This window comes from Panthera leo, chromosome A2 (genome assembly GCF_018350215.1).
Source record: "Panthera leo isolate Ple1 chromosome A2, P.leo_Ple1_pat1.1, whole genome shotgun sequence".
NCBI lineage: Eukaryota > Metazoa > Chordata > Mammalia > Carnivora > Felidae > Panthera > Panthera leo.
In genome coordinates, this window is record NC_056680.1 from 51,462,058 (window position 1) to 51,488,142 (window position 26,085).

The window sequence follows — 26,085 nt, forward strand, 5'->3', positions numbered from 1 at the left end:
TTTGTGGTAACGAAATTTGAGGGATTTTGCTTTTACCCCAGGAATAGTTAACACTTTAGCACTCTAAGTATAAACTATTACGGGTGGTAATTTTACTTACCTCCAGATTACCTTAATTGAGTCTCTGTAGTATAAGCCACAAACACAGCTTATGGCCAGGAGCCCACTAACCTACCACCAACCCACTGTGTGACACAGGACTAATTTCTTCTCATTGTTGATGGTAGCAGACACCATAAGGAAGACGAGGCCTGTCCTTGGGGGGAGCACAGAGCTTGTTAGGGAAGGCAGACAAGTAACAAGAGCTAACTAGAACTAAGGGGTAGTTTTTATCCCCTGAGAAGTGTACACAAAGGTGCCTTCTTGGGCCTTTTCTCATCTGAATAAACAGAAGCACAGTTCTCATACTGTTGTCCAAAGGCTTGGATTGTACAGAATGACATGGAGGCTGAGGGGCAGGGCTGTGGCCTCTATAGCCTTACTTCAAGCACAGTCGATCCACCTTTTCCGATTTTATACATTATGATCTAATATTTATTTCAAAACAGGGGTTTTGCTGCTGAAAAATGAAGGATGAGCAGGTAGAAGAACAGGGGTCCACATTTCCTTGTGCATGCAGCCTCCTGCGGTGAGTGGCCTGACCTTTTACAAAGCTAAGTGCACTCACATAAAGGTCTGCTGTGAGCACCACCCCACATTACAGCTGAGGAGCCCTCCACTCACATACTCTTCCTGAGTCGTGCCTTTGACAGCACCCACTCTGGAGTTGAGCTGGATTGGGACTCAAAGGCTAGCTTTACCACTTGGCAGTGGACAGCCCTGGGCAGGTCTTCCACCTTCAGTGCCAGTTTCCTCATTGGTAAGTTGGGGATATAGGCCTACACTGGTCTGTTGTGTTGCAACATAGGACAGCTCCAGTGTAGTACCAGCTCGCGATAGGTGTCAGTATAAATTATACCCGCTGTTGTGACGACCGATTCAGGTGAGGGTCTCAAGGCTTCTGCTAACAGGTGATACTAGGTTCAGGGTTGACCAGGACCAGAACCATGGTCTCCAGCACTGACAGGGTCCATAATCTGCATGAAGTGTACCCACTTTCCGGGCCAGTCTCTTAATTGTGGGTATTGGTTAATATTGCCCTGCGTTTGCATGGCACGTTATGGGTCACCTCCATGCATTAGTTCATCCGAGTCTTCTCTGTAAGGCAGACTTGTATTCCCACTCTCTGGAAGAGGATATGTGTTCAGAGGACACACTCCCCCTCACCGCAGCCCACGTCCAGTGTGACTGGAATCACAAGGATGTTATACAGATACCAGCTTTGTGTATGTCGGCTGGGGGTTCAGCCAGCCTACAGGGACCAGGGTCTTGGCGAATGTTGTTCTAATACACTGACAAACAGGAGTGAACATGAGCTTTTTAGGGAGGGGTTGGGGTAATGCAGGAAGAATTACAAGCAATATGAATTTATTTAACTATTTTGGAAACAAAACCCCCCAAATAATGCCTGAAACCCAAAAGGTACATAAAAATGGCCAAAAATATTTTAAAATAATAAATTTGAAGATCATTTGTAGCTTTTTTCTCCTAACATGAGTGCTTTCAGCAGGACAGTAAATTACAAACCATATCAAATCATGTTAAGGCAGATGATCTATCTGGTTGCACTTGTAACTACTCCTGGGGAAGGAATCTTGTTGGAGCTATTCCTCCCAGCGGTTTGGTCAGTTGGTCCAGGAAAGGGCAGTCCTGGAGTCAGCAGGAGGGGAGCTGAGCCTTTCCTGTCTTGTCACTGCTCGTTCTGCTGGCCCTCTGTGACGGAAGTGGACACAGAACCTTGGCCCTTGTTGACATCACTGATGCACACCCACTGCCCGTCGACAGACTCCTTCCACAGGGTCACCTGCAAGCCAGTGCACACAGCCTGTTACAGGTCTGCACCCTTCCCTCTGCTGTCCTTACCTTCCCAGATCTTCAGCAAGACGGTGACAAAGGATATTTCTGACTTAGCTCCCCCTCACAGGAAGAACAACAAATATTCATGAACAAGAAGCCACTGAGCAAATCCTAGAAGACAGGAATGTGGCTGAAGCACCCCCTGCCCGACCAAAGGGACCAACTCCTTGTACCAGAAGGATAGACTGGAAGGCTACATGCTGACTGCATGGCCCCCACCCAGGTTGACTCAACACCACGTTCAACTTCTGTTTTTCCAGGGGGAAAGGAGCACAGGGGTGACATCCAGTCACTCAGCGCTGTAAGTCATGGCCTCGTGGGATCCCTCATTCTGGGCTCTGCCCCATGGGGACTGCAGGCACATCTGTGGGTTTCAACTACTGCGAATCTGATGGTGACTAAGTGGGGTTCTTAAGTGGTCAACACCACAGGGGAGGCACGGTCCACCTCCCGGTCACCAGGTCCAAGTGAACCCAACTGCCCTCTTCCTCCTCCTCTAAGTCCGAGTCTATGCCAAGGGCTTGAATAAATCATTGGTCCCAAGTAAGACAGAATCATCATGCCCATGCACTGGGTGGGCTTCCCAGAACCGGCACTGTGTTATTAACAGACCAAGTTCCTAGCTGCAGAGCCCAAGCAGTAGTCCCAACCAGTATCTCTGCTCATCTACAGCACCAAGCTGGGGGTCCAGTCTGCCCCAGGGAATGCTCTACAGTGCAGTTCTGCCAGCTCTTGAACCTGGTCTGCCCCCACCCAGGCAGAAAGGCTGAGTCACAGCCCCACTTGCTGCAGTTCCTGGCTCTTGGTCTCTCATCCAGAAAGCCAATTTACAGACTCTTGTAGAGAGCCCAGTCCTGACTGTAGGAAGCCTGACTGGAGAATCCAGGTCACAGTGACACCCACTAGCTTCACTTGGGCAGGGAACTCGAGTCAGCAGTCCTACCTGCTGTTCTCACCCAGTGGAATACCCTCTATGCTCAGAACTCAAACAGTTGCTTCACTAAAAAACAGACCCTAACAGCAGCCACACCTGTCCAAGGACCAGGAATGACCAGAAACCCAACTGCGCTGACCGGTCCAACTGTCTGCCAAAGTGAGCCTGCAACGTTTGGAAGAAGGGACCACAACTCCAATGCAGATACCAACACGAGGATCACAGAAAGCCAGGTAAATGTGACACCACCAAATGAAACTAATAGAGCTCTACAATGGACTCTAAAGACAGGAAGACCTATGAACTGCCAAGAGGCCCTAAATAAACAGGGCTACAAAAGACATGTCAGAATCATCAAAAGTCAAAGAATTTTAAGAGCAGCTAGAAAAAAAAAGGTTACATATAAGGGAACCCCCATAAGACTGTGAGATTTCTCAGTAGAAGCTTTTCAGGCCAGAAGAAAATGGGATGACACTACCAGGCAAAAGTGTCCTTCGGCAATGGATAGACTTTCTTGGACAAACAAAAGCAGAGGGAACTCATCACCGCTACATCTGCCTTACAAGAAATGCTAAAGGGAGTTGAGTATAAATAAAAGGATGCTCATTAACACTATACAAGGCAGCATAAAACTTACTGGTGATGATAAATAATTAAAGTTGGATTCTGTAATGTGATGTTAGTGCATAATTCACTTCTAGCTCTAGTTTAAAAGATAATGTAGTAAGAAATAACCATTGTAGTTAAATAGCCATAACTACAATAACCTGTTATTACACATTATAAAATATATAAATTGTAACATCAATAACCTAAAATTTGAGGGGGAGAAGTCAAAGTGTTCAGATGTTATTTTAAAACAGAGTGTTTTAAAATGTCTATGTAAACCTTATAGCCACAAGGGAAAAACCTGTGGTAATATTAGACCAAAGAACATGACAAAGTCAAAGCATACGGATACCATAAAACTTCAAAACACAAAAAAAGAAGGAACAATGTATCAAGAAAACCACAAGAAAATAAACAAAATGGCAATTGTGTAAGGCCTTATTAATTAATACTTACTTCAAATGTAAATGGTTTAAACTCTCCCGGGGAGACAACACCTGGCTGAATGAATAAAATAAAACCAAAAACACAAGATCCAACAATATGCTTCCTATAAGAGATTCACTTCAGCCTTAAAGACAGAGATGGAGTAGGGATACTTTAAGCAAATGGCAACCACAAAGAAAGTAGAGGTAGCTATATTTATATCAAATACACTTTAAAGTGAAAATAGTAAAGAGAGGGGTGCCTGGGTGGCTCAGTTGGTTGAGCATCTGACTTCAGCCCTGGTCATGATCTCATGGTTCACGGATTCAAGCCCTGCATTGGGCTCTGTGCTGACAGCTGGGAGCCTAGAGCCTGCGCTTCGGATTCTGTGTCTCCCTCTCTCTCTGTCCCTCCCTCTCTCAAAAATAAATAAAATGTTAAAAAATAGTACAGAGAGACAGAGGGATCAACACACCAAGAAGATGTAACAATTATAAATATATAGATACCCACCACTGAAACATCTAATTATATGAACCAAAACCGAACTAAATGGAAATAAAGAGTAACAAAAAAATGGTTGGGGACTTTAATACTCTCAACAATGGAGATCATCCAGACAGATAATAAGGAAACAGTGGATTTGAACAATAGTACAGAACAAATGGGCCTAACATGTACATAACCTTCTGACAGCAGAACATACATTAAGTGCACATGGAACATTTCCTATATGTTACACCACAAAACGAGTCTTAGCAAATTAAAAAAAATTAAACCAATTATCTTCTCTAACCACAATGGTATGAATACAGCAAGATATCAATAGCAAGAGGAAACTGAGAAATTCACAAACACATGCAAATTAAACACTGACATTATTTTGAATCAAATGAAAAACACAATATACCAAAACTTACAGGATGCAGCAAAAGCAGTTCTTGGAAGTTCACAGCAATTAATGCCTACATTCAGAAACAAGACCTATCCCAAATAACCTAACTCTATGCCTTAAGGAATCAGAAAAGAACAAACTTTGTCCAAAGCTGGCAAATAATAAATATTAGAGCAGAAATAAATGAAATAGAGAAGAAAATAGAAAAGATTGACCAGAAGAGTTGGTTGGTTGACAAAACTAACAAAGTTTACCTAGATTAACCAAAGAAAAAAGAGGACCCAAAACAACAAAATTATAAATGAGAAAGGAGATATTACAACTGATCATCACAGAAATACAAAGAAAAATAAGAAACTACTATGAAACAACTCTATGTCAACAAACTGAACAAGCTAGAAAAAATGGACAAATTCTTAGAAATGTTACCAAGACAATCAGGAAGAAACAAAAAATCTGAATAAAAAATTTTATAAACATTAAAAAATTTTCTGAAATAGAATATCTCAACAGTAAGGAGACTGAATAATAATTGAAAATCTCCTTGTATAAAAAAAGCCCAGGGCCAGATGGCTTCACTGGTGAATTTAAGCTAACATGTAAGGAATGAATACCAATCCTCAAAATCTTCCAAAAAAAAAATTTTTTTTTTAAGAGGAGGAAATACACCCACACACTCATTTTACAAGGCCAACAACTGCCCTTATACCAAAGCCAGAAAAGGCTACTACCAGAAAATAACTTTGGACAAATAACCCTGATGAATATAGATGCAAACTGAATTTGGCAGTACACTAAAAGGATCATTCACCATGATCAAGCAGGATTCAGACATGGAATGCACGGACGGTTCAACATATGCAAATCAACCAATGTGATCTGTTTGTGATAATGCTTAACAGATTAGGTATAGAAGGAACATACCTCAATAATAAAGGTCATGTGATAAGCCCACAGCTAGTACAATACCCCATGGTGAAAGGCCAAAAGCTCTTCCTTGAAAATAAGCAATAAGAAAAGGGTACCCACTCTTACCATTCTTTTTCAATGTAATACTACAAGTTGTTGCCAAAGCAACCAGGCAAGGAAAAAAAAAAAGGCATCAGAACTGGAACGGAAAAACTAAAATTGTCTCTATTTGCAGATGACAAGATGTTATACACAGAAAATCCTAAAGGTTTCATCAAAAAGCTTAGATCTAAACAGTGAATTCATTAAAGTTGCAGGATACAAAATTAATGAAAATCAGTAGTGTTTCTATACACTAAGAATGAATTATTAAAAAAGAAATAAAATGATCCTTACGATAACAAAAACAATAAAATACTCATGAACTTAACCAAGGAGGTGAACGATCTCTACTCTGAAAACAAGACAGTGATGAAACTGAGAATACAAATAAATGGAAAGGTATCTTGTTCATAGATTAGAATAATTAACATTGTTAAAATTTTAATACTACCAAAGCCATCTATAGGTTCAATGCAATTCCTATCAAGATTCCAATGGCCTTTTTTTTTTTTTTTTTTTTTGACAAAAATAGAAAAAAGAGTCCTAAAATGTATATGGAACCACCAAAGACCCTGAATGGCCAAAGCAATCCTGAGAAAGAAGAACAAAGTGGAAGGAATCCTACTTTTTTTTTTTAAAGTATTCTTTTTTAAATGTTTTTTTGAGAGAGAAAGACAGACCATGAATGGAGGAGGGGAAGAGAGAGAGGAAGACCAAAGAATCAGAAGCAAGCTCCAGGCTCTGCACTGTCAGCACAGAGCCCGATGCAGGGCTCGAACTCATGAACTGTGAGATCATGACCTGAGGTGAAGTCGGATGACTGAGCCACCCAGGCGCCCCAGGAATCCTACTTTTTAATTTCAAGCTATTAAGCTATAGTAATGGCATAAAAACGAATAGATGGTACTGACATAAAAACAAATAGGTCAATGGAATCAAAAGCCCAGAAATAAACTCAAGCATATACAGTTAACTAGTATTCGGCAAGGGAGCCAAGAATACTCAATGGAGAAAAGACTGTCTCTTTAATAAATGGTGCTGAGTAAACTGGACATTAACATGTAAAAGAATAAAATTAGACCCTTATACCACTCAAAAAAACTAACTTCAATTGCATTAAACACTTAAATATAAGATCTGAAACTATCGAAACTCCTAGAGGAAAATATATGAAAACAAGCTATTTGGGTGCCTGGGTGGCTCAACTGATTACGTGTCTGACTCTTGATTTCGGTTCAGGTGATGATTCTCATGCTTCATGCCTGCTTGGGATTCTCTCCTTCTGTCTCTCCCTCCACCACTCATACACACGTGCATTCCCTCTCTGAAAATAAAAAAAAACTCTTTGACATGAGTCTTGACAAAGATTTTTTGGTTGTGACATCTAAAGCAAAAGTAACAAAAAATAAGTTAGCAGGACAGCATTAACTAAAAAGTTTCTGCATAGCAAAATAATCAACAAAGTAAAAAGACAACCTTACAAAATGGGAAAAAAATATTTGCAAATCATACATCAGAAGAGGAGTTAATATCCAAAATATCCAGGGATGCCTACATGGCTCAGTGGGTTGTCTCTTGTTTTTATAGATTTGTTTTAAATTTATTTATTTTGAGACTGAGCATATATGCGTGTGCATGTGCATGAGCAGGAAACGGGCAGAGAGAAAGGGAGAGAGGGAATCCCAAGCAGGTTCCGCACTGTCAGCCCAGAAACTGACATGGGGCTTGAACTCACAAACTGTGAGATCATGACCTGAGCCGAAATCAAAAGCCAGATGCTTAACTGCCTGAGCCACCCTGGTGCACCAATTAAGCATCCAACTTGACTCCTGATCTCAGCTCAGGTCTTGATCTCAGGGTCATGGGCTCAAGTTCCACCTTGGGCTCCACGCTGGGTGTGAAGCCTGTTTACAAACAAATGAAAACTCCCCACGCCACAATATATCCACAGAAGACTAAAACTCCATACCAGAAAGCCAAAAAATACAATTAAAAATTGGGCAAAAGACCTGAATAGAAGATTTCTCCAAAAAAGATATACGAAAGGCCAACAGGTATGTGATAGTGAGAGATAAGCATCTCACTCAGCATCTCTAATCACTGGGGAAGTACAACCATAGAATATCACCTCACACATGTTAGCATGGCCATCATGAAAAAGACAAAGACACAAGTATTGGCATGGATGTGGAGAAAAGGGAACTCTTGTGCATTACTGGTGAAACTATAAACTGGTGCAGCCACTATGGAAAACAGTACGGAGGATCTTCAACAAAATTAAAAATAGAACTCCTATATGACCCAGCAGTTCAACTTCTGGGTATTCATCTGAAGAAAATGAAGAGACTGTCTTGAAAAGTATCTGCATCCCCGGGGTGGCTGGGTGGCTCAGTCGGTTAAGCGTCCGACTTCGGCTCAGGTCATGATTTCATGGTTCGTGGGTTTGAGCCATGCATCAGGCTCTGTGCTGACAGCTCAGAGCCTGGAGCCTGCTTCAAATTTTGTGTCTCCCACCCTCTCTTCCCCTCCCCGGCTCCCGTTCTGTTTCTCTCTCAAAAGTAAACATTAAAGACACCCAAAAAACCAAAAACCAAATACTGATGTTGTTTTAACCAAGTTGCTACAGGTTCTGTAAGAGGATACGGGATACAGCAGTGGTTCTCAAAGTGTGCTGTCTAGACCAGGGCATCTGCCATAATGGGGAGCTTGTGAAAACTGCAAATTCTTGGGTCCGTGCCCAGACCCACTGATTCAGAAATCCTGGGGGTGGGCTTGGCAATCCATGTTTTAACAAGTTAAATACTAAAATGTGAGAAGTGTGCTAGAGGAAGACAACAGATAAGTATGTTATTTCAACACTGATATAAACAGTAGAATAAATAGCTAAGCACTGGAAAGGTTTATTTCTGGAGAATGAAAATTAGACTGCATTAAAAAAATCATAACCGGGGCGCCTGGGTGGCTCAGTCGGTTGAGCACCGGCTTCAGCTCAGGTCACGATCTCACGGTCCGTGAGTTCGAGCCCCGCGTTGGGCTCTGTGCTGACAGCTCAGAGCCTGGAGCCTGTTTCGGATTCTGTGTCTCCCTCTCTCTCTGACCCTCCCCCATTCATGCTCTGTCTCTCTCTGTCTCAAAAATAAATAAACGTTAAAAAAAAAAATCATAACCTAATAAAAACTACTTCAAGCTATGTACGTGTATCTGGTAAAAAATAGTAATGATTTTAAGAATTCCTGCTTTAGCAGCACCTGGGTAGCTCAGTCACTTAAGCCTCTCACTTCAGCTCAGATCATGATCTCACAGCTTGAGAGTTTGATTCCTACGTTGGGCTCTGCTGATAGCTCGGAGCCTTGAGCCTGCTTCAGATTCTGTGTCTCCCTCTCTCTCCTGTTGCTACACTGCTCACACTCTGTCACTGTCCCTCTCAAAAATAAACTTAAAAAGAATTTTTTTTAATTAAAAAAAAAAAAGAATTCCTGCTTTAGAGTCAGACTATTTACTACATATGCACTATGCAGAATGCTCTAGACTGCAAACTAAGTCCTTTAGTGAAGGAATGCTATGCAGACAGCAATAGAGTTGAGCTCTTTGTAGCAAACAGTGATAAAGAAGAGTTGAGAAGCATAAAAGAATAATGGCAGCAGAACCCAAATGTGGAATGTGCATACAACCAGGCACTTGCCCATTGCCTTGTAAATACTACTGTAGGGCTCCTCAGGCAAGTCAAGGTCGGCTGGGCTGTCCTAGGTGCCACCAAACCTGGGGCCTAGTCCCGCCTCTGGCACTTACTAGAAATAAAGAGGGTTACATTAGTTATCTTTGAGGGTCATTCCAGCTCTAAAGTTCTATGGCCTGGAGAAGAGGCCTGCTACATTTCTGGGACTACTGTACATGAAAGGGACCCCAGGCTGGATGAAAACTGCCCACAGAGTCTCAAAGATATACATATATTTATTTATTTAGAAAGCGTGCACGTGCGCAAGCAGGGGAGGGGCAGAAAGAGAGGAAGAGAAAGAATCCCAAGGAGGATCCACACCATCAGCAGAGCCCGATGTGGGCTCGATCCCACCAATTGTGAGATCATGACCTGAGCCCAAACCAAGAGTGGGATGCTCAACCGACTGAGACACTCAGGCGCCCCTCAAAGAGATACTATTTGTACTCCCATGTGCATAGCATTACTGACAACAGCCAAAGGAGGAAGCACCCCTGTGTACCAATGTATGTGTAAATAAAATGTGGTAGAACAGAGTATTAGTCTTAAAAAGGTAGGGAACTGACATATGGTACAACACAGATAAGGATACTACGGGAAGTGAAAGAGGCCAGTCACAAAAAGACAATTACTGCATGATTCCACTTACATGAGTTCCCCAAAGTAGTCAGATTCACAGATAGGAAGTAGGATGGTGCTTACTGGGGTCTAGGGTCTGGGTTGAGTGGAAGTTAGTGTTCAGTGGGGACAGAATTTCAGCTGGGGAAGATGGAAACAGTTCTAGAGATGCATGGTGGTGATGGTCGCACAATAATGTGAATGTACTCAAAACCACTGAATTGTACACCTAAAAATGGTTAAGATGGGTAAACTTTGTATGTATTTTGCCAGGATTAAAACAAAAAGCTGCCTCTAGGAAGGAAGAAGTAACAAGCTACTGCCATCTCCCTGGCTTACGCCTCTTCTCTCAGGCATACGGTCCATATATAACTTTAAAAAGCAGGTTTCAAAGCAGTGGTCATGACTGTTCAAGCACATTTGCTTTGTTGCTATACTGTCCTGAACTACTCTTTGTTTTACTGTTTTCCAGTGGCTACTTTGCCTCCATGTCCCTTCCTTTATATGGCTTATAGCCCAGTAGGGAGAGGTATATGGTGGGTGAATAATAATACTCATGAATTATACGGATTTTTAGAAATATGTCTCTTAGGAGTCTGGCAGAAACCCTCCTATCTTTTTGCTTTTGTTTATGAGGTATTTTTTTTTTTTTTTTTTTTTTAAATCTATTTACTTTTTGGCCGTGCTAATTGAATGTCACCATATGACAAGGTGGTCAAATGGTTAAGGTGATGGGACTATCAAGGCAGTGACTTGGGATTTAATCTGGGCCCGATTACTGGCTCTGCCACCTAAAAGCTTTGTGACCCCTGTGCAAGTCAAACCACTTCTGCCAGCTTCTTTTGTATTTGTAAAAAGGGGACAAACAACCTCTGGGGGCTTGGGGGTGGAGGTACAGGGGACTGTAAAATTTAATGATATAATTAAGAGACATACTCAAAACACAGTCCTCATTAAGGTTCCTTCTAAGCCTCTCATTACATGGGGAATTCAACTGTGCTTTCTAACGGGCCTAGTAAAGACAAACAGGGCCCTGTCTACCATGTCATGGAAGTGGGGTGTACCTTATTGTCTCCGCCTGAGACAGCCAGGATGTTGGCGGTGATGGACCAGCTCACATGCCACACAACATCATTGAACTTGTGCAGCAGTTTGGGGGACCACGTATTGCTCGAGACGTCATCACAGGTCCAGATGAACACACGACCATCCTGGGAAGAGATAGGCTAAAGTCAGGGAAGGTAAGGCAGGGATCTTGCACTGGGGATATCTGCTCAATCTGGAGCCATATTGGACTTTTGCAGGAATGGGGTGGGGGATTCAGCACAAAGCACAGCCAAGGCCCTCCTGGGTGTGCACAGCTGTGATGGCCAGTGTCCAGCCCAGCAGCCGTGCTTTTATCCCTTTACCCCAGGAACACGTTTCACATTCGAGTCTCCCAGGTTCCTGTGCTCATATTGGTTTCAGGTATGGACTTTGCATTGCTGCTAACTGTAAAATTTTCTCTGGGTTTTCCTCATGTCTGCCAAGTCCCCTCCTTATTTTGGCTCCCTTGGGCTCTGTCTATATTTTCTCAACCAAATAGGTATGGCTGTCTATAAACCGAGCTCAGTGAATGAGAAGGGACAAGTTTAAAAAGTCCCTCTCAAATTTAGGACGAAACATAACAGGCTCAAATGAAGCCTGGCTTAACCTTTGTTAGTGGGGGGTTAGCACATAATTTAAGGCTTGTCCTTGGTTTTTCTTTTGTGATCTGTGAAGATAGAATAGGTAGGTGAGTCCAAGACCTTATTAGAACTTCCAATTGCCCCTAGACCCCGCTTGGGAACACTCCCAGAATGTACCTGGGCAGCTCTATTTCCCAGCCATACAATGCTGAGGATGGGAAATTGGTCCCAAATTTGGCCCAGCTCGTGGCTCAGTGGAGACAAGCCACTTGTGCCTTTTGATCAAGCCTTCGCTACAGGATGACCTGGCTCTCCTACTTGCACTGGTCCAAAGGTGCCTGTTGCCCTACCCTTACCTTTAAAAGACTTTACCCTAGGGGGACTATAAGGGCTGACGGGACTTACTCAGAGATTAAACAACACGGGAGGCTCTCATGGGTCTGAGCTGACCTGGGAGCAGCTGGCGATGGTGCTGGTGGGCAGGCCAATGGAGGGGGCCCAGGCCACGTCTCGAACCCAGTCACTGTGCGCTTCTAGCTTCTGTTCCTCCTTCCACTGGCCATCCTCCTCCTCCCTGACAGGGGAGATGAAAGGAAGAATGCAGCAGGTTGCAGCCCAGGTGTTTTCCCACACCTCCATTCCACCCCGAGCCCATGGGCTTTGCAGGGGCCAAGAAGCTATTCCATCTTTCTGATTTCATTTATTGACTTTGTAGATTTTTACTCAGTTCAGCAGCTCTAAAGAAACCCTCCAAGAAATGCTCTGTTCCCTCACAGCCAATGGTGCCGGCAACTGGGAATTAGGTGAAGAATTAAAATGCTTGAGCAAGGCCAAGTTGTTTTTAAAGGATGTCCTCTGACAGGTTGAAAATGGTATTCTATCAGCAGGAGGGGAAAAAAGGGTGATCCTGTTTCTTGTGAACTGTGGCTGAGTCACAGTAGGTAGGGTGGAAGGTAAGAAGTGTCCCCTTGAGGATAAGTCCACCAACCCCACTTACTTCCACAGCTTGATGAGGTTGTCACAGCCGCCTGACGCAAACTTCTTGATGTAGTTGGGCTTCTGCCCCGATGGCTGGTCTATGAGGCTTCCAGGTACAACAGCAGGGGCCCAACTGACAGCATTGCAGCCAATCTGTAAGGATGGGGATTGGGATGACTTTGCCCTTTTGACTTGCAACAGAGTACTGCTTATGCAGATCCAAAGCTGCAGTTCATATCCCCTCCAATTCTCAGGACAGGATTAAGTAGGACAGCTATTTTGATGAATTAAGGATTAGCCACCATAATGCTTTTCAAGGAGCCCTAACAGTGCCTTTATTTTTCAGCAATATATTTAAAGTAGGAGAAACTTCAGGGAGTTTAAGAAACAGAACAGTTTTCAAAAATATGAAGGGATTCAGAAAACCATGCAAAGTAAATACATGGCTTAATGAATTAGTCTAAAGCATTCTTGTAACCACTACTTGCTCAAGACAGCAAATTACCATTTACCCAGGAAGCCTTGTAATTATGAATCATAGCCCTCTTCCCCAGTAACATTTTCCTAACTTCTAATTTCTTACCTTTTTTTCTTTTTAGTTTTGTCACCCAAATATGCATCCCTAGACACTACAGTGTGGTCTTGCCATTTAAATGTTTTTTTCAAAATCTTTTTTACATTTCCTCATTTATAGATTCCCCACTCTGATCTTTTTTCTTTACAATTTTTCTGTTGAAGAAAGACCAGTCATCCGACCTGCAGTATCTCAGGCTGATTTGTTCTTTCTCACTTGGTTCAACACTTTCCTCTGAATTCCTGAAAACTGTCAGCTGGATCCTAGACTGGATCAGACTCAAGTTTGACCCCTTTGTTAACACTACAGGCAGTATTCTTTCATTGGGAGGCAAATGACATCAAATTGTCTTTTTTATGTTATTAGCATCTGTCAACAATTTATGTCTCTTTCAATTCACTGGACATTACAAAATGGTGATATTGTAATTGTATTCACTTCTTTCTCATTTATTATTAGGAATAAGCTAGACATGAGGCAATTCCCCTCATTAATATTTGGATCCTCATGGGTGCAGATCAGATAGGAAAGGCAGGTCAAATGCTTGACACTTTTGAACTGATTTCCTGACGGTCTTCAAGGATGATTGATTCTCTCTTTATATATCATTATGAACTCATAGATCTAAGCATATCTGATGGGTTTCAGTTCATTTTTTTGACACCTAAACTGCAGTGTGTGTTCAAATTGGCTCTTCTGACATAATTCTAGTATGTCAAAATACATCTTTGATTATTTCTGTTAAGTATAACAAGATATCACAGACTCATCTTGTACATTTCCTGCCTCAGACCTGAGATCAGCCACTTCCTCAGGAATTAGGGTTTCTTTGGGTGAGAAATTATTTCAAAACTATAGACTGGTGCTAGGGATGCTCGCTGCCACATAATCATTTTATCTCATTTTACACATCAGTCTCAGTCACTGCCAATGTATGGAGGTGGGAGGGGCGTGTTTTGTGTGTACGGTACCAACATTAAAAGATTCTGACCTCCTGCTCTGCTTGTGCCCACTTTTTAAATAGTTGTCCATCCACTACCTTAATAGAGCACATGGCCAGTACATCCTATACTCTGCCTTATAACTCATTTGGTCTTATTTCTCTACAGTTAACTATACTTGATGTCTTTCCAATCATTTTTTTTTTGTCTGAAGCTTATTCTCAAGTAGATCCCTCAGGAAGGGCGAGTGGAAAGAAGTCCTTGAGTTTGTGTATAGCACTAACAGTCTACGTCCTTTATACTCCAATATAAAATTTTATGAAGGACTTTGAGGTATTGTTGACATAAAGGCACAATCTGATGAACTCTGACACAGGTATACTCTGTAAAACTACCACTACAACCAAGATAACAGACATGTTTCAAAGTGCTGAAAGAAAAAAAAAACTTCCAACCCAGAATACTCAGGGAAGTGAAGCTATTCAGAATTGGAGGAGAGAGAGTTTTCTAGACAAGCTAAACCTAATGGGGTTCATGACTACTAAGCTTACCATATAAGAAATGTTAAAGGATCTTCTTTAAGCTGAAAATAAAGGGTGATTAGTAACAACAAAACATTTGAAAATAAAAATCTCACTGGTTAAGGTAAATATAGGAAAGTTGGTAGGTTAATCACAGCTAAAGCTAGTATGGAGGTTAAAAGACAAAAGTAGTAAAAATATAACTCCAATAATTAGTTAGGGGATACACAAGATAAAAAGTGATGTCAGAAACATAAAATGTGGGTGGAGGGAGAGTAAAAAATGTAGAGCTTTAGAATGTGTTCATGTGTAAGTTCTTCTCAACTCCAAACAGACTGTTATAAATATGTTATAAATAAATGTAAGCCTCATGGTAACCACAAAGCAAAAATCTAAAGTAGATACACAAAAGATAATGAGACAGGAATCTAAGCATACTACTAAAGAAAGTCATCAAGCCATAAAGAGAACAAGAAAGGAACTACTAAACAGCCAGAAAACAATGAAAAAAAATGGCAATAAGTACATATCTATCAATAATCAATTTCAATGTAAATGGCCTAAATGCTCCAATCAAAAGACAAACGGTGACTGGATGAAAAAACAACATGCATCTATAGGCTGCCTAGAAGAGATTCACTTCATACCTGAAGACACATAAAGACTAAACTGAAGGGTTGCAATAAGATATTCCATGCAAATGGAGGCAAACAAACAAACCAAAACCTGGGGTAGCAATGATTAGGTCAGACAGAATAGAATTAAAAACAAAAACTATAAAAAGAGACAAAAGAAGGGCATTCCAAATGATAAAGGGATTAATTTTAAAAATGGGAAAAATATAAGCACATGGAGACTAAACAACGTGCTGCTAAACAACCAATGGGTCAATGAAGAAATCAAAGAGGAAATAAAAAATACACTTGGAAAAAAATGAAAATGGAAACACAATGGTTCACAATCTTTGGAATATAGCAAAAGGAATTCTAAGGGGGAAATTTATCGCGATACAGGTCTACTCAAGAAACAAATCTCTAATAATCTAACCTTATACCTAAAGGAACTAGAAAAAGAGCAAACAAAGCCTAGGGGTACCTGGGTGGCTCAGTTGGTTAAGCACCCGACTTCAGCTCAGGTCATGACCTCATGGTCCGTGAGTTTGAGCCCTGCATCGGGCTCTGTGCTGACAGCTCAGAGCCTGGAGCCTGCTTCAGATTCTTTCTCCTTCTTCTCTCTGCCCCTCCCCCACTCGCACTCTGTCTCTGTCTCTCAATAACAAATAAATGTTAAAAGAATTTTGGAAAAAAAAAAAAAGAAAAAAAAGAACAAAGCAAGCCCAAAGGTGGTAGAAAGAAGGAAATAATAAAGATCAGAAAGGGAATAAATAAAATAGAGACTAAAACTACAACAGAAAAGATCAATGAAAGAGCTGGTTCTTTAAAAAAATTAAAAAAAAAATTGATAAATCTTTGGCCAGAATGATCAAAAGTGGACTCAAATCAGAAATGAAAGAGAAGAAATTACAACCTACACCATAGAAATATAAAGGATTATGAGACTACTATGAAAAATTATATGTCAACAAATTGAACCACCCAGAAGAAATGGATAAATTCCTAGAAACATACCATCTTACAAGACTGAAGAGGGGCGCCTGGGTGGCTCAGTCGGTTAAGCGGCCGACTTCAGCTCAGGTTACGATCTCGCGGTCTGTTGAGTTCGAGCCCCGCATCGGGCTCTGGGCTGATGGCTCAGAGCCTGGAGCCTGCTTCCGATTCTGTCTCCCTCTCTCTGCCCCTCCCCCGTTCATGTTCTGTCTCTCTCTGTCTCAAAAATAAATAAACTTAAAAAAAAAAAAAAAAAAAGACTGAAGAAACAAAATCTGAACAGATAGATTACTAGTAATAAAACTGAATTGGTAATCAAAAGACTTCCAAAAAAAGTCTAGGACCAGACAGTTTCACAGGTGAATTCTACCAAACATTTTTTTAACGTTTTACTGTTAAGTAATCTCTACACCCAATGTGGGGCTCAAACTCACAACCCGAGAGATCAAGAGTTGCATGCTCACCAACTGAACCAGCCAGGTGATCCTCTACCAAACACTTAAAGAAAGAATATCTGCCTTCCCAAACTATTCCAAAAATAGAAAAGGAAGGTATTCTTCCAAATCCATTCTAGGAGGCCAATGTTACCCTGAAGAACTCATGCAACTTAACCTCCGAATAGATAATCTGATTAAAAATGGGCAGAGGACCTGAATACACAATTCCCAAAGACATACTGATGAACAGACACATGAAAAGATGCTCAGCATCACTCATCATAAGAGAAATGCAGATCAAAACCATAATGAGATAGCACCTCACACCAGTCAGAATGACTAGTATCAAAAAGACAAGTGTTGAATATGTGGAAAAAAGGTAACCCTTGTGTACTGTTGGTGGGAGTGCAAATTGGTGGAGCCATTGTGGAAAACAGTAAGGAGGTTTCTCAAAAAATTAAAAATAGAATTAACATATGATCCAGCAATTCTACTTCTGGTTATTTATCAAAAAAAGCAAAAATAAAAACACTAATTCAACAAGACATCTGCACCCCACCCCATGTGCCCTGCACATTATTTACAATAGCTAGGACATGAAAGCAACCTAAGTGTCCATCGATGGATGAATGAAAAAAACCCAAAAACGTGGTGTATGTACACACACACACACACACACACACACACACACACACACACACGGAATATTCAACCATAAGAAATGAAATTGTGGCATCTGCAACATGGACAGACATTGAGGGCATGAAAGACATTGTATGATCTCACTTATATGTGGAATCTGTTAAAAAAAAAAAAAAAAAAAAAAAAGACAAACATGAGAAAAACCATGCTCATAGATGATACAAAGAACAGATAGGTGGTTGCCAGAAGTGGGGTGTGAGGTGTGTAAAAGGGAGTCAAAAGATAAACTTTCAGGTATAAAATAAGTCACAGAGATGTGACTATAGTTAATACTATACTGCCTATCTGCAAGTTGCTAGGAGAGCACATCTCACAAGTCCTTCTTATCACAAGAAAAAACTTTAGATTTTATTAAAAAAATTTTTAAGTGTTTATTTTTAACACTTTGACAGTGTATATACAGTGTGCTCTTGGCTTTGGGAGTAGGTTCCCATGATTTATCACTTATATATAACACTCAGTTACCATCCCAACAAGTGCCCTCCTCAATGCCCATCTCCCATTTCCCCTCCCTGCCCTGGACCACCCCCCCTCCCCGCCACCCCGCGCATCAACCCTCAGTTTGTTCTCTGTATTTAAGAGTCTCTGTCTCTTATGGTTTGCCTCCCTGTTTGTAACTATGTATTTTTCCCCCATCCCTTCCCTCATGGTCTTAAGTTTCTCACATTCCACATATGAGTGAAAACATAAGATACCGGTCTTTCTCTGACTTATTTCGCTTAGCATAATACCCTCCAGTTCCAACCACGTTGCTGCAAATGTCAAGATTTCATTTTTTTTCATTGCCAAGTAGTATTCTATTGTGTGTGTGTGTGTGTGTGTGTGTACACACACACACACACACACACACACACACACACCACATCTTCTTTATCCATTCAGTTGATGGACATTGGGCTCTTTCCATAATTTGGCTATTGTTGATAGTGCTGCTATAAATATTAGGGTACATATGCCCCTTCAAATCAGCACTCCTGTATCCTTTGAATAAATTCCTAGGAGTGCTATTGCTGGGCTGTAGCGTATTTTTAATTTTTTAAAGAACCTCCATACTGTTTTCCAGAGTGGCTATACCACTTTGCATTCCCACCAACAGTGCAAGAGGGTTCCCCTTCTTCCACATCCTTGTCAACATCTGTTGTTTCCTGAGTTGTTAATTTTAGCCACTCTGACTGCTGTGAGGTGGTATCTCAATGTGGTTTTGATATGTATTTCTCTGGCATGAGTGATGTTGAGCATCTTTTCATGTGTCTGTTAGCCATCTGCGTGTCTTCTTTGGAAAAGTGTTTAGTTTTGAGACAGAAAGAGACAGAGCGTGAGCAGGAGAGGGGCAGAGAGAGAGGAGACACAGACTCCAAAGCAGGCTCTGAGCTATCAGCACAGAGCCTGACGTGGGGCTCGAACTCATGAACCATGGGATTATGACCTGGGTTGAAGTTGGAAGCTCAAATGAAAAAATTTGGGGGGTAATTATATACAGTGACAAATGTTAACTAGTCTTATTGTGGTAATCATTTTGTAATGTATACAAATACTGAATCATTAAATTATAAATCTGAAATAAAAATATGTCAATGATACCTCAGTAAAAACAAGAGGTGATTTAAAAAAAGTATTTTACTGAAAAACAAAAGATAAATCTATCCATTGCCCCTCAAAGTTTCCTTTGGTCTTTTTCCTAATCCCTCCCCTAGCCCTGCTCTACCCCAAAATTAAATGATCTGCTGTCACTCTAGTTTACTTTTTCTAGAATTTTAGATCAATGGGATTTTTTTAATCTGATTTTTGTCACTCTGTGTAATTATTTTAAAATTCATTCTTCTTATGTGTGTCAGTAGTCATTTCTTTTCATTGCTAAGGAACATTTCAATAGTATGGACAAAACACAATTTGATCCATTCACATGTAGATTATATCCAGTTTTTGGCTTTTAAAGCTGCTATGATCTTTTGTATGAACTTGAAAGTCAGTTTTGCTGGTTATAAATCCTTGGCCCACACATTCTTTCCTTGATTATTGTGATTTTTTTTTTTCTATGCATGGATCATTGCTGTTCAAAAGTCTACTGAAAATCTAATTTTGTTTCCCTTGTAAGTCACATGGCTTTTTTCCCCCGGATGCCCAAACGATTTTGTTTATTTAAAGGCCAGTAATTTTATTACAATTATGTCCTTTATGCTAGTGATTCTGGGTTGATACTTTTTAAGCATTTTATTTTTTTAAGTAGACCCCATGCCCAACATGGGACTGGAACTCATGACCCTAAGAAGAAGAGCCATATGGTCTATCAACTTAGCCAGCCAGGCACCCCTCTGGGTTGAGATTTCTTTTTTCTCTAAAGTTTATTTATTTATTTATTTATTTTGAGAGAGAGAAAGACAACGCTCAAGGAGAATCCAAGTAGGCTCCACATTGTCAGCACAGAGCTTGATGCAGGGTTTGATCCCTTGAACCATGAGATCATGACCTGAACTGAAAGCAAGAGTCAGATGCTTAACCAACAGTGAGCCGCCCAGGTGCCCCTGGGTTGATATTCTTAAGTGTAGAGCATGCTCTCTCAAAATGCAATTTCAAATTTTGTTTTAAAATTTTAAGATAGTTTTCTTGAATTAGTTTTTAGTATTTGTTCTTTTTTCTTCTTCAGGAGTTCTTCATATTCATGTTTGATCTTTGCCTGTCTACTTTCTTCTCAAAATCTTTTTATCTCTTCATTTTTAAAAAAAAAAATTTTTTTAATGTTTTATTTATTTTTGAGACAGGGAGAGACAGAGCATGAAAAGCGGAGGGTCAGAGAGAGGGAGACACAGAATCTGAAACAGGCTCCAGGCTCTGAGCTGTCAGCACAGAGCCTGATGCGGGGCTTGAACTCAGACCACAAGATCATGACCTGAGCCGAAGTTGGCCACTTAACCGACTGAGCCACCCAGGCACCCCTATCTCTTCATTTTTTTTTTAAGAAATACTATTTTATTTTCTTTTTATATTTTAGTTAATATACAATGCAATATTGGTTTCAGAGGTAGAATTCAGTGATTCATCACTTACATATGACGCCCAGTGCTCATTACAACAAATGCTCTTTTTAATACCCATCACCCATCTAGTCCATCTCTCATCCACCTCCCCTCCAGCGACTCTCAGTTTGTTCTCCTCATTAAGAGTCTTTTGTGGTTTGTGTCTCTCTCTTCTCTTTCCTCCTTTCCCATATGTTCTTCTGTTTTGTTTCTTAAATTCCATATATGAGTGAAATCATATGGTATTTGTCTTTCTCTGATTGACTTATTTCGCTTAGCATAATATATTCTAGCTCCATCCACATCGTTGCAAGTAAGATTTCAGGTTTTTTTTTTGATGGCTGAGTAGTATTCCAAAAATATGGAACACTTCATGAATTTGTGTGTCATCCTTGTGTAGGGGCCATGCTAATCTTCTCTGTATTGTTCCACTTTTAGTATATATGCTGCCAAAGCAAGAAGAAATTTCCTCTTCTTCGCGATCTATTTCTCTTAAGACATTATCTGTTGTTGTGTTTATTTGCTCTTGTATTCTTTCCAGTTTAGTCTTTATTACTGAAATAATTTTTCATTTCTGATTTTTTCCTAAATTCTGTCACTTCATTTTGAAGTTTTTCTAATTATGACTTGTGGTATTTTTTTCACACCTTGTATCATTTAAAAAATGTTTCTTAGCTTGATTTGAAATAGCAGGTGAGAGTTTGATTCTGTTTTGTGGGCATGCCTTTCTTTCATTGCTTGTCAGGATGTTATTCTGTATATTCTTTTTTTTTTTAATTTTAAGTTTTTACTTTAATTCCAGTTAGTTAACACGCAGTATTATATTTAGTTTCACAGTGATTCAACACTTCCATCCATCACCCTGTGCTCATCAAAAGTGCCCTCCTGAATCCCCATGATGTATTTCACCTATCCCTTGACAACTTCTTCCCTGGAAAATTTTTTTCCTAAGAAATAACTTAAAAACATTCAGAATGCTCAAGAATTTAGTTAAGGATAAAGCTCCTAAAAATTCCTAATGTATATTACATACATTCAGAACAATGTAAATTACTCAAATAGTTTATTATACCAAAACCCCCTTAGAGCCTACCTAACTACATCCCCTCTTAAATTAGAAACTTCCATGATAACATGCTGCTCACCAGCCTCCAAACCAGTTTCTATATTCTTTCCCTTTCTTGTGAGTTAAAATTTACGTAATTTCACCTCAAATGCTTTTGTTATTTTTATGTGAAATTATTGTCCTGAAAAAGTGAGGTCCAGGGAAGCCTTTCTAGGTTGAGAAGTCTGTTTTTGTTAATAAATGTGCTGACAAATATGACAACTTGCTTTCAAGATTTCTTGGCTTTGTTCCCCTCCCTGACTTTGGTCTATATACGTGCTTTCCTTTTTCTGTGTCTCTCTCCTGCTCGATTTTGATTTCTAGTAGTTTCTCCTCACCAGGGGCCCTGTCGTGGAAACAAGCCTTAGTGGGTCATAAAGGTCAGATTTCTACAAGTCCCTTTAGTCTTTCCCAGGGTGAGGGGCTTGCACTCAACTGGTAGGACAAAGTATTAAACCCCTCCCAGTCAGTCCTCCAAAGATAATACAGATGGCTAGTAAGCATATGAAAATGTGCCCAACTTCATTAGTCATTAGAAAAATGCAAACTGAGGCCACAGTGAGGTACCGCTTCACACCCACTCGGATGGCTATAACAAAACAAACAAACAAAAAAAGATGACAGTAAGATTTGGCAAGGATGTGGAGAAACCAAAACCCTTGTCCACTGCTGGAGGCCATGTAAAATGGTATAATTAACCTGGAAACTCAAAAAGTTAAACAGACACTTTCCATCTGACTTGGTAATTCTACTCCCAGGTATATACCCAAGAAAACTGAAAACATATGCTCACAAAAATTCTTATACATGAAAGTTCATAGCAGTATTCACAATAGCTGAAAATGTCCATTAACGGCTAAATGAGATACATAAATTCACAGGATGGAATATCACACAATCATACAAAGGTATAAAGCACTCATACTATGATATGAATCCCAAAAACATGTTAAATGAGAGAAGCCAGTCACAAAGGACCACATTTGGCATACCTCATTCAATTGTGTTCCACTTCATTGTGCTTCAGTTACACCGTGTTTTTTACAAATTGAAGGTGTGTGGCTACCCTGTGTCAAGTAAGTCTATTGGTGCCATTGTTCCAACAGCATTTGCTCGCTTTGTGTGTCTGTCACATTTTGGTACTTCTCACAATATTTCAAGCTTTTTCATTGCTATATTTGTTATGGTGATCTGTGATCAGCAATCTTTGATGTTATTATTGCAACTGTTTTAGGGTGCCATGAATTACACCTATATAAAATGACAAGCTTCATTGATAAATGTGCATGTTTTGACTGCTCCACTAACTGGCTGTTCCCCCGTCTCTCACCCTCTCCTTGGGTCTTCCTATGAGACACAAACAACACTGAAATTAGGCCAGTTAATAACCTTACAATGACCTCTAACTGTTCAAGTGAAAGCAAGAGTCACGTGTCTCTCACTTTAAATCAAAAGCTAGAAATAATTCAGCTCAGTGAGGAAGGCATGTCAAAAGTTGAGACAGACTATACAAGCTAGGCCTCTTGCACCGAAGAGCCAACATCTGAATGCAAAGGAAAAGTTCTTGAAGGAAATTGAAAGTGCTACTCCAGTGACTATGCTAATGATAAAAAAGTGAAACCACCTCACCACTGATAAGGAGAAGGTTTTAGTGGTCTGGAGAGAAGATAACACCAGCAGCCACAACATTCCCTTAAACCAAAGCCTAATTGAGAGCAAGGCTCTAACTCTCTTCAATTCTGTGAAGGCTGAGAGAGGTGAGGAAGCCACAGAAGTGTGAAGCTAGCAGAGGCGGGCTCCTAAGGTTTAAGAAAAAAGGCCATCTCCATAACATAAACGTGCAGGGTGAAACAGCAGGTGCTGATGTAGAAGCTGCAGCAAGTTATCCAGAAGATCTAGCTCAGATCATGAATGAAGGTGACTACAGTAAACAGAGTTTCGATGTAGATGAAATAGCCTTCTATTGGAAGAAGATGCCATCTAGGCATAGCTAGAGAAAAGCCAATGCCTGGCTTCAAAGTTTCAAAGACAGGCCGATTCTCTTGTTAGGGGCTAATGCAGTTGGTGACTTGAGGTTGAAGCCAGTGCTCATTTACCATGCAGAAAATCCTAGCGTCCTTAAGATTTATGCTAAATCTACTCTGCCTGGGCTGTATAAATGGAACAACAAAGCCTGGATGACAGCACATCTGTTTACAATGTGGTTTATGGAATATTTTAAGTCCCCTGTTGAGACATATTACCCAAAGAATCCTTTAAAATGTCCCTGCCTGGGGGAGCCTGGGTGGCTCCGTCGGTTAAGCGTCCCGCTTCAGCTCAGGTCATGACTTTGCGGTCTGCAAGTTAGAGTCCTGTATCGGGCTCTCTGCTGTTACCATGAAGCCCACTTCAGATCCTCTGTTCCCCTCTCTTTCTACCCCTCCCCTGCTTGTGCTCTCTCTCTCTCAAAAATAAATGAAAGTTAAAAAAAAGTATTACTGCTGACAATGTACCTGGTCACCCAAGAGATCTAATGGAGATTAATGACAATGAGATTAATGTAGTTTTCATTCCTACTAACACAACATCCATTCAGCAATTTCCATGGATTAAGGAGTAATTTTGACTTTCAAGTCTTAAGAAATATATTTTGTAAGGCTGTGGCTGCCATGGTGATTCCTCTGATGGATCTGGGCAAAGTAAACTGAACACCTTCTGGAAAGGATTCACTGTTCTAGATGCCATTAAGAACATCTGTGATTCATGGGAAGAAATCAAAATAACAACATGAACAAGAGTGCAGAAGGAATAACTGCAGATGTGGTGGAAAGAGCAAGAGAACTAGAAGTGGAGCCTGAAGATGAGACTGAACTGCTATAATCAAACGATCCAACTTTAACACACAAGGAGATGCTTCTTCTGGATGACAAAGAAAGTGGTTTCCTGAGATGGAATGTACTCCTGGTGGAGATGCTGTGAAGACTGTTGACATGACAACAAAAGATTTAGAATATTACATAAACTTAGCTGATAAGGCAGTGGCAGGATTTGAGAGGATGGACCCCAAGTTTGAAAGAAGTTCTGCTGTGGGTAAAATACTATTAAACAGCATTTCATGCTACAGAGAAATTGTTCATAAACGGAAGAATCAATAGATGTGGGAATCTTCAAAGCTGTTTTCTTTTAAGAAACTGCCCCACCACTCCAGCCTTCAACAACCACCACCCTGATCAGTCAGCAGCCATCAACACTGAGGCAAGCCCCTTCACCAGCAAATAAAAAACAAAACAAAAACCAAAAAAACACACACCCCCCCCCAAAAAAACAAAAAAACATTACAACTTGACTACTCAGATGATGCTTAGCATTCTTTAGCAATAAATTTTATTTAAGGTACATAGTTTTTTAGACCCAATGCTATTACTGTATACTTAATAGACCATAGGAGAGTGTAAATATAACTTTTATATGCAATGGGAAACCAAAAAATTCCTCGACTCCCTTTACTGCAGTGGTCTGGAACCAAACCCACAATGGCTCTGAGGTATTATAGGATCTGCCTGTATTATAGGATTCCATTCATACGAAATGTCCTGAATAGGCAAATCCATAGACAGAAAGTCAATTAGTGGTTGCCTAGGTTGGGGGTAGGGTGGAGAGCGACTGCTAAGGAGGATTCTTTTTGGGGTGATAAAAAAGTTCTGAAAATCAGCAGTGATAATTACACAATTTTGTGAATATACTAAGAACTACAGAATCATATATTTTAAAAAGGGGTGAATTTTGTAAGTAAATTGTATACTAATTTAAAAACAAAAAAAATGCAAAACTTCTTTCAGTTTCAGGTGCTGTTCTTACACTGGCCAGCTATGGTTTCCAGTGAACACGGTTGGCTGCTTTGTCAGTTAGAAGGCACTCCATTGCTTCCTGCTTCCTCCTGCTCAGATACCAATACCCTAAGGCCTTTGGTTGTTGGTAGTTTATTTCCCTCTGCCTCTACTTTGGAGGTTGTGGAAATACCTCGTTACCTCCTTCTGTTGTAAATGTGGTTACTGAGTTTTTGGTTGTGCTACCTAGTTGCTCTGTTGGTTTTTACAGAGAGATGAGGAAAGACTGAAAAGCTATGATGCCATTCCCCACCATCTTCCCAGAAGCCGCTCACCCTATTCATTTCTGCAAGCTAGTCAGCAGATAAGAATCCAAGCATCTCAAGTAAAGACCCTGACACAGGCTCCTGGGGCCTTGAGGGCTGAACAGGCTGTGGATCTCTTAAACTCGAGAGGCGCATAAGTACAGCGTCAAACTTGAGAGCTACCAAGTTTCCATCTGGGTAGACTGCAGAAGAATCTGGGGCCACCAAAGTTGGAACTGTTATATAGTGAGAAGGCACAGATTC

The 26,085-nt window shown here is 40.6% G+C and overlaps 1 protein-coding gene and 1 non-coding gene across 3 annotated transcripts in view; both read right to left on the minus strand.

The window, feature by feature from the left end:
* Nucleotides 1-1,450: 1,450 nt before the first annotated feature.
* Nucleotides 1,451-26,085, minus strand: part of SEC13 (SEC13 homolog, nuclear pore and COPII coat complex component) — a 34,921-nt gene continuing 10,286 nt past the window's right edge. For both annotated transcript variants that reach the window (XM_042910792.1, XM_042910800.1), the window contains exons 6-9: nt 12,829-12,962; nt 12,282-12,405; nt 11,229-11,375; nt 1,451-1,903 (exon numbers count right to left, since the gene is read on the minus strand). In XM_042910792.1, the coding sequence (XP_042766726.1) occupies nt 1,790-1,903; nt 11,229-11,375; nt 12,282-12,405; nt 12,829-12,962 (519 nt within the window). In that variant the 3' untranslated portion in view covers nt 1,451-1,789. The remainder of the gene's footprint in view (nt 1,904-11,228; nt 11,376-12,281; nt 12,406-12,828; nt 12,963-26,085) is intronic.
* Nucleotides 20,961-21,063, minus strand: LOC122214615. The gene has a single exon (XR_006199996.1). It is a non-coding gene; the product is annotated as a U6 spliceosomal RNA (small nuclear RNA).